At 39.1% G+C, this 14,602-nt stretch overlaps 1 protein-coding gene across 1 annotated transcript in view; it reads left to right on the top strand.

The window, feature by feature from the left end:
* The window catches only part of STK3 (serine/threonine kinase 3), a 116,492-nt gene extending 102,761 nt beyond the window's left edge, over positions 1-13,731 (top strand). Inside the window, exon 11 of the mRNA XM_079984737.1 lies at positions 8,910-13,731. Coding sequence (XP_079840863.1) covers positions 8,910-9,068 — 159 coding nt within the window. The 3' untranslated portion in view covers positions 9,069-13,731. The remainder of the gene's footprint in view (positions 1-8,909) is intronic.
* The last annotated feature ends 871 nt before the right edge of the window (positions 13,732-14,602 follow it).

Genomic DNA, 14,602 nt, shown 5'->3' with positions numbered 1-14,602 from the left:
AGTGGCCTTAGGCAAGTCTCTCTTCTTTTTGCTATAGATTTGGAGTGAAAGCTTAGCCTTAATTTATATTTCAGTATAATCCAGTTGAATATCTTACACTACTCAGTATATTTATTGAACGCGGGAAGGATTTAGAAAGAGCAATGTCTATTATAATGTGATTTTTGGGATCGGTGGCCTTTGTAATAAGGCCATCACAGAGAGTCGTGTTGATTTAGCTTGCAGATTAATATGCTCAATTTGCTAATGAAAAGATTTTTATTGCAGCAACTTGCTCTACTAATTCATCTTGGGTTTTGTCTTTGAAGTCTAATGCCTTTGCTTTCCATCCCTTTTTCTCACCAATTTACTGGACTCCTCCAGAATTCACATGGTTTTCCTGCCATAGTTGCAGCTTCATTCCTGGTAGCAGTTAAAGCCATTTTACATATTAGAACGCATGGAAGATGTGCCCTATGCATGATCCAAAGAGTAATGTGCAGGGTTTGCAATACTAGATTTGTAGCCAGCACTTGAGGCTGGATGGAGTTCCTGATAGCAGATTAGGAACCATGCACAATATACTGAGGAAAGTAACAGACCAGTGTAAATCTTTACAGTGGTACCTCAGGTTAAGAACTTAATTCGTTCTGGAGGTCCGTTCTTAACCTGAAACTGTTCTTAACCTGAGGTACCACTTTAGCTAATGGGGCCTCCTGCTGCTGCCGTGCGGCCGTGCGATTTCTGTGCTCATCCTGAAGCAAAGTTCTTAACCCGAGGTACTATTTCTGGGTTAGCAGAGGCTGTAACCTGAAGTGTCTGTAACCTGAAGCGTCTGTAACCCGAGGTACCACTGTATATATGAGGATTAACTAAATTTATCCCTTGCCCCTACTGTGCACCGTTGACAGAGGTCAGCCTTCCATCAGTTCCTAACAGAAAATAGTTGTTATCAATGCAGATAGGCAGCCCCAAACATCTTTCAAGTGAATAGGTGCATTGGACACATCCTGGCAGAATTGTGTGGGCGGCTTCTTTGTCGGGTGCCTGTGTTTCTGGGTTGCAGCTGCAGTTAATGCTAGTACTGTGCTTCCCTATTGTCAGTAAATCTTTAGAACATACTGCTTTTTAAAAGATCTGATAGCGCCATGCTTTTATTTACATCATTATCCCTGTCACCTCAGCCACAGTTAGCTGTTATCGTGTGAACTCTTGTAGAAATGTCCTTGGCTGGATGAGACTAATGACATTATGAATAAGCAGGTTCTGGCTGTAGGCTTTTGACCTCAGATCAAGAAATAAACTGCTTGACCTTTAACTTGCTTTTTCTTGTTTCAAGCACAGTTTTTAATAAAATGAGCTCCTTGATGGACTAAACTCCATAAAATAAAACCATATTCTTCTTACAAGCAGCAAAGGAATGAACTAGAATGGAGATTTGGAAAGAAAGAAAAGGCTGCCTGTTACTTGAATCTATTAACAACTCAAAACAATCTGAGGCATGCACTAGTTAAATCTTAGAAAGTGCTACAGGCAACCCACCATTGCAATTGCCATAGAAAATTATTGTTAGTCGTTATGTTGATAGTTCACATTGTTGGAATTACTAGCAGATGGGAAAATAGATGACTCAGAAATACAGTATTAGCTATCCATATTTTTTAAATCAAAGGCCTCTAATAAAGCCTGTAGCATCTGTGAGATTCATTTAAACAGTTGCTAGGAAGAAATTGTGTTTGAAGCAAACAAAACACTGTCTATATAATTTGTTTCTTAGTGAATGTCTGTTTTGTTTAAAAATTTAAACACCAGTTATTTTGGAAATGTTAACTGATGCCTTCCATGTCTTCCATTTAATAACAGTATCTAATCTAAAATCAGAACATCGATTATTTGTGAATGTTGCTGAAATGGACTGGAGCTTCTGTGCATTCCTGCCATTGTTGTTTTAAACAATAAGTGAGCAACATTTAAAAAACTATTTGGAGATTCATAAGCATCTTGGAATTCCTCAGTGACAATTGGTGTATTGATTGCCAGTGTGATCCTATGCATGGTTACTCAGAGATCAATCCCACTGGATTCACTGAGGCTTACTTCCAAGTAAGTGTGTTTCAAGATTGCAAACAAAGAGGTTCAAGCAATTTCTGGGCTCTGCCTCCCAGTATCTTTATGTTGGTGGGACTGAATAAATCAAATCAAAAAGTTGTAGGATTGACAAGAATTAACCAGTATTTGAGTTACTGGGGATGGCAATTGCTTTGCTATGATTCATAGCTGTCTAACTCAAAATTGATCTGATTTCTTACTTGATAACTAGCCACATCTAATCAAACGGTATTTTATATCATAGAGAATGCCTTGCTTCCTTTGAAGTAAAAGTATGACATACTCAGATTTTAAGAAGAAATTTCTCAAAAGTTTTGTAATAGTCTAAAACATAGGCTAAAAGTGTGGACTTATTTTTGATAAGATGCAGTGCAAAAGACCTCAATACTTGTTTGCATGCTGGGAAGGGTGAATACCCAACCTTCTGCCTAACTGACCAGAAAGAAATGTCACCCTGGAGTTAGATAACTTTCTTTAACAAGACATTCATAAGTGGGTTCAAAATATATAGATAAAACTAGTAGCACTATGGACATTTTATTTCGTGATCAAGCTGATCCAAAAATAGGAGTTGCACCAATTTTTCTTCAGTACATTTTACTAATCTCTGGACATTTTACTAATCTCTAACTTAGCATTTATTTATTTTTTCTTTCTTTCCCTGGAAATCTGCTGTAACATGGATGAATAGAGGCAAATAGTATATAACTCCAATCAGAGTCTACTTAATTTATCACTGACTAGTCATTACAGTACCCCCCTTTCCCCCCCTATGAGACCATGCCAACCACCTTGTATATAAAACTTTAAAACCCAATCCTAGCTGAATTCTGGATGACTTTAGCTTTGTTTGGCTAAAGCTATGATGGTAAGTAGAAAACTATTCTGATATGCTGAGATGGTATACAACTGTCACATTTTCTAACTACCTAGACAAATGTCCTAAACATGAATAATTTGTTCTAGTTTTTGAATGTTTTTCAGACATGGAATGCTTTGGCAACCATTATGTGCTGAACAAGGGAACTGTGGGTTCCAGTTCCCGTTCAGCCATGAAACTCACTTAGTGTCTTGGCCTTAACATACCTTTCAGGATTGTTTTGAGGATGAGGTAAAGGTAAAGGGACCCCTGACTGTTAGGTCCAGTCGTGGATGACTCTGGGGTTGTGGCGCTCACCTCGCTTTACTGGCCAAGGGAGCCGGCGTACAGCTTCTGGGTCATGTGGCCAGCATGATTAAGCCACTTCTGGCGAACCAGAGCAGCGCACGGAAACGCCCTTTACCTTCCTGCTGGAGCGGTACCTTGCACTTTGATGTGCTTTTGAACTGCTAGGTTGGCAGGAGCTGGGACTGAGTAACAGGAGCTCACCCCGTCGCGGGGATTTGAACTGCCGACCTTCTGATTGGCAAGTCCTAGGCTCTGTGGTTTAGACCACAGCGCCACCCGCTGTGGATGAAATGAAGGCCTAATGGGATGTTATGCTAGCCATGACTGCTACCAAACCCCACATCTACCTAGTAATGTCTATTAATATAAAATCATGACAAAAACATCATTCCGTTTTAGCATTTCCCTACCATCTTCCCAGTTCATTGGCTGTTGCTTGCACAGGCTACCAGGGAGATGCTAGTTGGTATCACCTTCCTAATAGTGTTTTGCAGAAGAAACAAGTTGGCTCTTGAAGGCAGGGCAAATTGGATCATTTAGATAATGAAGAGATTTCTGCTTTTAAGCAAAGGTTATTACTGTTAAGTATATTGTAATTTTAATATCATTCAACTCTTCCATTGGGGTTTCAGGCATGGAAATTTCTTTAAATAGTTTGCATATAAGATGCAATATTTAATTCATAACTTCGTTTGTTTCATGTAAGTAATTAATTGACTTCTGTCTCATTGCGCTGGAAGGGGCAGCATATAGAAGGCAGGATTGTTGCAAAATGCAAAATTTAGTGAAAATGGGGATCACGGTGCTATTCTTAAATACAATATTCAGCCAAGCTCTCAACTGTGGATAATTCTGTTTATTTTAAATTTTAGAATCCTGTGCTCATTATCACAAGAAAAAAATGCATTGCCGGGTTTGGGTAAAATTTTCATGAGCAGTATCTTGGGAAATTTTCAAACCATGTCAGGATGAGTTGGGGTATGTTGCTCTACTTGGAATCTAACGTTTTTTAAATGTCATTTTTAACAATCTGCTCTTGGCTATGGAGCTCCATGTTAAATTTCATAAATCCATTGCTGCTGTTAACAAAACAGTCTATCTGTGTGCATCACATTGTGCCACTTTTCACTCAAATGTTGGCTTCCCTTGTATTTTGGTTCTGCCCACCTCCCTGGCACTTGAATACTACAAGTGTTGCTTTGGAGGGTTTTTTGAAAACACATATTGCTGATTCCAAATAGGAAAATGACTCATTTCCACAATTCTGTCTCTTCCCAGCTAGCATTTACTTTCAAAACGTGCGGCATTAATATTATGAACTACACTAGTTGGCTTCCAGAAACAAATGACAAATGAATGTTTATGTAATTTCCCCTTTCTCTACCCTTTAATGCAGAAGAAGGAAAAAACAGTAGTGGCCCTTCTTAAGTGCTCCATTTCTCATATATATATATATATATATATATATATATATATATATATATATTGGGGGTACTGCATCTATTTTATAAAAACAGCAGGAGAGAAACCAGAAATGGCCATCAGCTATATCAAGGAAAGTTACCTATTTAGGCCACGGGCCATTTTAACCGGAAAATAGTAATGTCTGTTCTTCTGCAGATTTTGAAAAAGGGGAGCAAATAAGCATGTAATATAATGATCTTCAAGGGACTGCCATTGAAGGCAAGATGAGATGAACCTTAACTAGGTGGACTTGGTCACTGTAACCCAAAGAACATGCATGTGGGGGAAGACCACTGCCTAAATTTAGTGTGCTGTCTGCAGATAAGACCAAAAAAATTCTGATGGGAGGTACACAAAAGCCTTGTAGGCCTATGTGCAAGATTTACATGTCTTCTTACAGAATAGTACTGAACATTGCTCTGTGCTGTGTTTGCTGTTTTCTTCACATTGGCCAGTAGTTTACATTGCCCAACCGCTGGATTATTGGATTGTGGACTTTCAGTCCTGAAAAATATTGAAAGGGAAAATGGTTTCATAGCTGGGATAGGTAGCACCAAATGCTGTTGTCTGATTTAGGAAAGATACATGGGTCTGTGTGAGTTGTTGTGGTTAGTCGGGTTTTTAAAAAAGCTATAAAAATGTCATTTAAAGAACTTTTCTATTTCCCGCGGCCTTCACAGGAAGAGAATGCTTCTACACTCTCTTCTTGTAGCAGAAGTTGATTGCCCTAGGAGATTCTCAACAGCAATTTCATTGTTTCAATTGATATTTTACAAAAACAAAGGACTTTTTGGCATTCCAGAATTGTTTTCTAGTGTAACAACATAATTAAAGTATGATATGTGTTTTTAATTTTGTAGACAAAGGATATTTTTGGACTACAGAGTAGCTTCACCAGGAAATTGTTTTTATCTGATGAAGCAATGGCCTAGTCGATGCCAGAGAGTTTTGTTCAGCAGGAAACAGAGTTTCTGTTTAATCCTTCCTAAGTAATCATGACGAAAATAATCAAATCAATAGCTTTAGCCTACCCTTCCCAAGCTGAACTGAGGGTTTTATGGGTTTTTATTTGTAGCTTTTACTTAATTAATAGCAAACGGAAAGTGGAAGCGAATGAGTTATGAGCTTGAATGTTTTAATAAATGTTTGTACATTTTCTGCATGAGAGCCTTTAGTAAAGTCGATTTGTTCGTGCATTCTGCTCAATCCTTTATTCATGGAAGGTTGTAGTTTCTGAGAGTGCCTGTTAACAATAACATTGTTTCAGGTGTACACACACATGTATGCACACACACATGTGCACATCAAGCCAAAAAACATTCTATTGAGGCAAAGCACATATTTTGACTGGCCCCTTTGAAATGAGGTATGCACAAATCATGGTTGACAGCATGAACATTAGCTATTTTTTATTTCTATCTACCTAATGTTGTGGGTGGGTGGTTCTCAAGTCCAGGAATTAGGAAGATGGCCTATCCTGGGAGGTGTTTTACTTCCCCTGAAGGAAAAGGTTATACATAGCTTGGGGGTTCTTGAAAGGAAACACAACTGTCCTTGGTGGTGAGGAATGCCTATGCTCAGTTCCTGCAATGCCCTCTATATTGGACAACCCTTGAAGAATATCTAGAAGTTGCAGCTTATGCCAAATGCCACTTATTGACTATTAAGTAAAGCAGCTAAATGGGGTCATATAACACTGATCCTTAAAACACTGCACTGGCTCCCAGTCTGTGATTGGTATTCATGGTATAGGTACTAGTACACAAAGCCCTTCATGGCTCAGGATCCAAGAACTTGAACGATCACCTTCCCAGCCTGTGCTTTGCGATTGACTGGGGAGGTCCCACATGTGCTCCTACCAACAGGAGTGGCCCATGATGTGGTGACTAAAGACCGGACCTTCTCAGAGGTCAAAAACAGCACTGCAGTCCCTGGGGAAGGGTGATCATTCTACATGCTGCTAAGTTTCAGATGTCAACTGAAATCATTTTTGTTCACCCTGACTTTGGGGACATGAGTTTTGCCCTGGGTCTTGACTAGCATTATTGTCGAACCTCTGTATAATGTTATTATTTTAGCTGTTCTGTTTTAAAATATTTTAATCATTGTGTACTACAGTTGTTCTTGTCATGTTACTACCCCTCTCTTGACGTGTCCCTGACATGGCTCATTTTGGCCCTTTTCATTGTAGTAGGCATAGACCGGTGAATCTCTGGAAATGCGCCAGGACTGCCTGCCAGTGGCAAATTTCCGAGATCTACTGGGTAGGGTACTTGTACCCAATCCTAAAACACTCTTGTGTACATTGCTGTACTACAGGACCACGTGGTATTTTGCTTGCCCAACACACATGGTTCTTGCGAATCTGTAGGCTGCAGATGACAATAGAAGTAAAGGTTGAAGATAATATTTATATCCTCAACAGAAAGAGGTCCGACTTTGATGATGGAAGAATACACTGAATTCAGTATTGATTCACAACCAGGTCAATTCAGATACCATGCTTTTATTCATTTGCTTCTTTCTTAGGCCCATGTGTTCAAAATGTCAGGGAATTTACTGCAAAATCAAACTTGTGTTGTTGTTTTCCCTCCATATAAGGGTATGATTTTGTCTTTATTCTTTTAGATGGTTTGTTTCCCCTAAAATAGGCAAAATTTTACCACCAGCGAAACCTGATTGGTATGCCTGCACACACAGCAGCAGCTCTGGTGGATGATGTAATAAATATGAACCCCAGGGTTCATTTCCCCTTTTTGAAACTGTACTATTTCCTGCAAGTACAGGTGGAGGAGCCCCCACTTAAAGCACCCCCCACTTGCTGGCAAGAATCCAGCTTCATCGTTCACTGCAGCTAGCTGGCATGCAAATGAGCCATTTTCTTTGTAAATAGCCCTCATTATTATTAATGTCTGGATAGCTCCTGAGAAATTAATCAAGCACTCCTTTTGCAAAATGCTAATGTACTACTGCCCTGAGAGGAAGGAAGTTGATTTTAACAGTCTCCTTTTTCTGAATCCAGACCATTGTTTTTGGGCAGTTTTGATCATCCAAGGCAACTTGCCTTGAGTAGGTGCAACAGTGACCCAGTGAAGGATCTGAATTTTTGTCAGAAGGCCCATATGCCCATGTTGAAAATAGCTTGCTGTTTCTGTATAGCAGTAAGTAGACCATTCACTGCTAGCAAATAGGAAACAAATTAGGAGTAAGGCAAGAGTAAATAGTTGCTTTCCGCGTCACAATAAAGTTAGAAGTTCCTGCCTCCTAACATACGGAGCTGCCTTAGGGCCAAACTAGGCATGACAAGCTCCCAGATTTTTAGATAGCATGTGAACCTAGCCCAGAAGCTGAACTGTTGTTTGTACACTATCAACAAACCACAGTATGAAACCATGGCTTGTTGTTGGTTAACAAACCTTGGTTTGTTCCAACTGTGATTTAGCATTACATGTAAACTCAAAACCCTTACTTAACCATGCTTTGTTTGAGCACCCCATCCCATATACCAGGGATGTCCAACCGGTCGACTGCGATCGACAGGTCAATCGCCAGGTGATATTGGTTGATCGCCGTCAACTGTTTGCTCATTTCCGGCCCCGGCCCCTTGCTGTGTCATTCATTCATGCAGGATTGCAAAAATGGAAGTTGGAGTTATTGCTGCCCTGCTCTTTTTTTGGTAAGCATTATTTGGTGTTCCCGTTATCAAATTAGGACTGCAAATTTGGCACCTTCCAAAAAGATAAATAACTTCAACGTGTGCCCTTAAAAAAAGCTCACAACTTTGACCTTCTCCTCCCCATCAATGGGTAGATCACTGCCATTTTTTTTCCTGGGAGTAAATTGCAGTCTCTTGGGAGTTGGACATCCCTGCCACATACTTATGAAAACTACAAAGGCACAAGGTGAGAGAAACTGCAAACCAAACCAATCGGCGAAAAAGCCATGGTTTGTTTGATCTTCTGTAGGACAACTTGTGGTTAACTCATGGTTTGTTAACCATTAAACTATATGAAAACTGGAGCTAAAAACAAGCTAAGATACTGGGGAACCTCATATGCTCATATGTTGTCAAGTTTTAGGTTATTTGTTATGCATTTTGCTGCATTGTGCACAGCTATTGCTCGAGCTTAAGTTACTCTTATTTTAAATAAGCTTTATGGCTTTTGTTTTTGTTTTCCTATCTGGATAGTTGAAAAACCTGAGTTTGGAAGAGCTGCAGATGAGGTTAAAAGCTTTGGATCCAATGATGGAACGAGAAATTGAAGAACTTCGTCAGAGATACACAGCCAAGAGGCAGCCGATTCTGGATGCTATGGATGCAAAAAAACGAAGGCAACAGAACTTCTGATCTTCCTACATCCAAGATAATGCAGCAAAGCGAAGTGGACACTGGTGAAAACTGTACATAACTACAAGTCTTGAAAACTTGCGACTTTGAGCTTCACAACAACTTAAGCTGAAGTCCTTAAAGAAGGCACATTGTATGTTTGGCAGCCTGAGTGAAAACCCTGTCCTATTTTTATGTTTTAATACAATAGAAATTTCACATTCCACTTCCTGATATTTTACTTGGCTATGTTGCAGTAATGAAGTGTGTTGTACAATAAGGAGTAGTGTCTAGTTCCTGGTAAGACCTAAAACTATCTCCTAATTGCACAATAATGCAGGGCCTTAAGTTGCAATATATTTCCCTCCATTTAAAAGCATATTTATTGTATATGCGTAGGTGATCTTATTTATTTTGATGCTTGATGCTTCTTAGCTATAAATAGTGATTGCAGATACTAATAGTGGAAGCTGTGATAGAGTAAGTAAAATGTATGTGTGCGGCCACACTCTAAACAAAAGTTACGACGATATATTAAGATCAGGCTCAGGTTTCGAGTGTTAGCTCTACTTGGCTTGTAAGTGCACACTTGGGATTCATAGTTTTGTTTTTGCTTCTTCTTTTCTTTGAGCTTGAAGTTCATGCGTTTTAAGCACTGTGGAGATTTTGGGGGGTTAGTGATAACACTGGCAGTGCTAGAGAAAATGCTCACGTAGGGACATAGGGCACAATCCACTAAAAGGTTTTCCTGTGCAATTTTATATATATATATATATATATATGAATGGGGGTTATGCACTCTTAAACAACTTCCATTCATCACTCAAAGATTTGAATATGAAACCTCCCCAGCAGGTTTCCCCCTAAGCTTGCCACTTTCGCTTTTTGTTGAAAAGGATCCTACAAAATAAGGGACAAGTGCCTAGGTAGTTTTTTCTCTCTCTCTCTCTGTCTCTCCCCCCCCCCCCCCGCATTATGCAGGAAAAATTCAGGTCACTCATTCTTGTTTCACATTTTTGCCTGCCTTTGCTTTTCATTTATAAACTCTATTTTAATATCCTACTTGGTTCCACAGTTAAAAAAAAAAATACTGTTACACTAAATGGACCATTTTGAACTCTTGCTTATTTTTTCAATACCCTCACCCATTTTTTCCTCCTTGTATTGGAAATATTTTTATTATAAACATGCGTTAAGAAACACTAATTGAAAAGCCAAAGAAAATTATTCTTGTCCATAGCTACAAGCATGCACAGGTGGCTTCACCCCCCCTTAGTATTTCTCCTTTTTGGCAGCTTTTCACAACAAATGCCAAAGCCATTTAAAAAAACAAACTGCTGAGTTTTAAAATGCATTTTGCATTTTGCTGTTCAAGCAAAGGAAATAGCTGTGGGAAAACTCCCAGGCAAGTATGTGTCTTACAGCGCAATCCTATCCATGTCTACTCAGAAGTAAGTCCCATTGAGTTCAATGGGTCTTATTCCCATGTAAGTGGTCATAGGGTTGTGGCCTTAATTACCTTGCTGCATTGTGAGCAATAAATAGGAATCCTAATTTAATAATCCCCCTAAGGAGACCGAGCATATCAGTACTTTTTAAATATCCTAACTGCATATTTGCAGTTGTATTTTCTTATAGGAAATACATTTTCTGTAGGGAAGTACCACTGCGAGAAAAATGCAGTGTCCTAAGAGACAGGTAGCCTTGCATAACAGTGTGCATGTGGCAATAAAAAGCACAGCAAAATTCCTGTAACTGTTAGGCAATCTGGCTTTTGCAAAGTAACAGGTTTGCTACCAGCACAGGTACTGCAGCCCTGTTGTCTGGGGTTTTCTTGGAACAGTGCAACCTCAACGGGTTTTGCTTAGTGCAAGTAGAGCCCTAGTCCAACATCCTGTTTCTCTCAGTGGCCAATCAGATGCCCATTAGACACCCACAAGCAGGACGCAAGGTCAGCTGCAACCTTCTCTGCCTCTGATCCCGGAGACAGCATCTAGCCATTGACAGCCTTACCCTCCCATCAGTTTGTCAAAGCTCCTTTTAAAGCCATCTAAGGTGGTAGCATCACCACATCTTGTAGCTGATGAATTCCATAGTTTAACCATGGGCTGTGTGAAGAAGCACTTCTCATGTAACCCACAAGTGTGAGGTCCCATGGCAGCTAGAGTTTTCCCTGTGGCAGCAGGAGCTTTTCTTAGCCAGCCAGGAAACCAGGCTGTTTGCCTCTTAATAAGTTGCTATTACTTTTTTCAGTCCTTGATTTGTGCTTATATACGGTAGGGGAGAAGTATCCTATTGCAATCAGTATAGTAAGCTCCTTCTGTACAACTGTGCAATCCATTTCATAAGTCACTGTATAATTACTTTCACATTGACTACAGGTTTATTTCATCTTGACTTTCCCCCATGACTAACAATTAATGTAAGCTGTGGTGTTTCTATACCTCCCGGAACATGTGCTATTATTGACAATGACTTGTACACAGTGCTGGTAAAGATTTTATTAGTGACCACTATGTAGATATTATTCTGCAAATATTTCTGGGCTTTACACCAGATACTCCATTTGTATCGTGCGTTGCAGACAGGCAAACCATACAGCACACATTCTGAAAAACCTTTAAGCAGTCAAAAGAAATGATCAGCAGAGAGAGAGAGAGAGACCATATCTTTAAGTTTCAGCTGAGTATGATCTTAGCACATGCTCTGTGTACCTGTCCTTAAAATAATATAATATAATTTATATTTTCCTGAAATGCTCTTGCAAACCCTGAATTGCTTTTGTGAAGGAAGCGGGGAAAGTTGTGCTTGCAAACCTTGATTGGAATAAATACCTTGATTGGAATTGTGTGCTCCTGGTATGCCACTATTTTTCATCACATCAGAGTCGTTGTGATGTTCTGTGAAAGTATAGTTGGTCATTTAGTTGTAAATCAGATTTCTAAAACCTTTTGTTAAATAAAATACAGATTTGTTGTTAATTATAGGTAATTACGGCGTGACTTCCGGAACCGTTCTTTTTATATGCTTTATAATAATCTACAGTACAGAAGAATCATGCACACTGCTTCATTGGCAGTATGATCATCCTCCACTATAGTAGCTAGCATGTGTTTGCAACATCCTGTATGAGATGAACAGTGCAGACCTGCACAGATATATTTACAGTAAAGAATAATTCCTTGATGCAGCTCCTAGCTAATGCATGGGCGTACAAAAGCTAGGAGGCTGTGGGCATTGGGAATGGAATGCATGGGTCCAATTGTGCTTCTGCCCTGAGAAAGGCTTTTCCATACTGAAATAGCAGCACTATTTATTGCTTCTGCTTTAGTTCAGTGAGAACCCCCACCACTAACAGCAAGTCACTTGTCCTCCACTGGGTTTACTAAAAAGGTGAGTGCCTCTGTTACCCGGCTTTATTATATCAAGCGGTGTCAAGAGAGGCCCCCATCAGTTTTTCAGAGCAGCACCAAAGTCTTAAAGTTTTTAATGAATTTATAAGTCACACCTTTTTCAATTAAGCAAAGTGAATTACTAAAAAGATCACTGTGGGCATCAGCCTTTTCTTCCTCTGGTGTGCCTTATACATAATTGACTTTGACCAATCAGACATTCTCTGACTTCCTCGCTTGATGTTGCTTTGATTACTGTTGCACATTGTAACTCGGAAAGACAGTATTAAAGAACCAGTGAGCAGGTCAATACACATGCAAAGAATCTGGAAAATCTATATTCACATACTGACCCATTTTGAATGTACAAAGATCTGCATAATAAACAAACATACTCCTGCCTTATATTGCCCCTTTTTTCCTCGCTTTTCAGCATTCCTTGATTAATCCAGGAAGTTAACCATAGTTTCTTGCTCTGTCCGGTTTGAGAACATATGATTTCCAGGCTTGGAACAAGCCAGTATGTTAAATCAACTACAAACTGTGGTTTCAGATCATGACTTGTTCCAAACCAGTTAACTATAGATTCTCAGTTTGGAAATAATGGGACTAAGTTTCATGGAAGACTTCTCAGGTTAATCATGGTGTACCAAAGAAGGAATGGGAGATATGAAGATGGAATATGCAAGCATAGGGCTTGTGTATATATCACAGTTTATGAAGCGAGGATATATATGTCCACACTCAACCACTCAGTTTCACAATAGCCTTTTCCTCCAGAAAGATGGAACTGAATTGAATCTCTCAGTTTTATTTTATTTTGTTAAACTAAACTACAGTTAGTACACCTTTAAATCAGACTGCAAAGTGGCACACAAAACATGCCATTGGAATTGTATATGTACAGAAATGAATATAGCAACTTTGAAAAGTTGTTTATTGGATCAAACAACAAGCTATGTGCTACAAACTGAATATGGGGTTAGCATTTATATGCAATTGGCCTTTTATTAGTTCATATTTATTAATATTTACTGAATCATATACTATTAATGTCCTTAACTTTTATTTCCACTGAAGACATACATATTTGGTAAAGTATTTATTTTACTATAACTTGCAATAAATCTAGTAGAGTTGATTATTATTAACCTTAGTGAAATTTTAACCCAGCTTGGTTTATGGTTTGTTTCCTGTCTTGTATATAAAAGTTTTAAAGTACAATTGCCCCAAACTCTGGAAAAAAATTTGTTTGTTACCAAACATTTTGAATAAAAGTTATTTTCCATCTATGCCTCAATTTGTCATACTATTCATTCTAGCTTTGCTAGGTTGCATTTCTAAACTCACTTACTAGATAATGTCCTACTGAACTTGGAGGGGGTTTACTTTTGAGTAACTATGCTTAGGATTGTGGCTACAGTTTTCAGCAGTCTTCCACTCATGTATATATGCGTGTGTGTTTTAGAATTAACACACAGGCTTGCCAATATTGTCTCTGTTTTCTTTATTTGCTTGACTGTTAAGTCTTGAATTAAAGTTTTCTCGAATAGATATCAGTGGAAGGCCTGTTTAGCTGCTATTCTGAAAATCAGATTAAGAACTCTCTTCCAGATTAATCAGAGTATGGCTTTTTTTTTAGTAGCCTAGTGGTTGTTCTGCCTGACTCCAGAAATTGCTCTTATGGTGTCCATTTATCCCATACCAAGTACTGGACATATCAGCCTGGAGGTAGATGTCCATCTGAGGCTTACAGAAATTCTCCTTTGGCCATTTAGTAGGCTGTGATACTTCTTGGGCACACTTCACAACATTTTTGAAGAATGTCTTTGCCTTCTAATGTTTCTCCCAAGCAGTGTGGTTGTGTAGGAAAGATACATGAACTGAAAGACCGCTTCACACAATAAAAAGTTGGAAGAGGGAAATTACACAGTGAACGGGCACAATAAATGCATGTTCAAGGGGAAGAGCATAGCTTAGACGTAGAGTGCATACTCCACATGCAAAAATTTGCTGGTTCAGTCACCATAGTCTCCAGGCAGGGCTGTTTCTTGCCAGAATCCATGAAAAACTGCTACCAGTCAGTATACCCAGGAGTAGCTTTTGAGTTGTTGTACTCCCAGCTCTCATCTGCTGCAGCCAATGATCAGGAATAATGGTGGT

The sequence above is a fragment of the Podarcis cretensis genome (genome assembly GCF_951804945.1).
Source record: "Podarcis cretensis genome assembly, chromosome: 7".
Taxonomy (NCBI): domain Eukaryota; kingdom Metazoa; phylum Chordata; class Lepidosauria; order Squamata; family Lacertidae; genus Podarcis; species Podarcis cretensis.
This window is presented reverse-complemented; position numbering and strand designations above follow the sequence as displayed.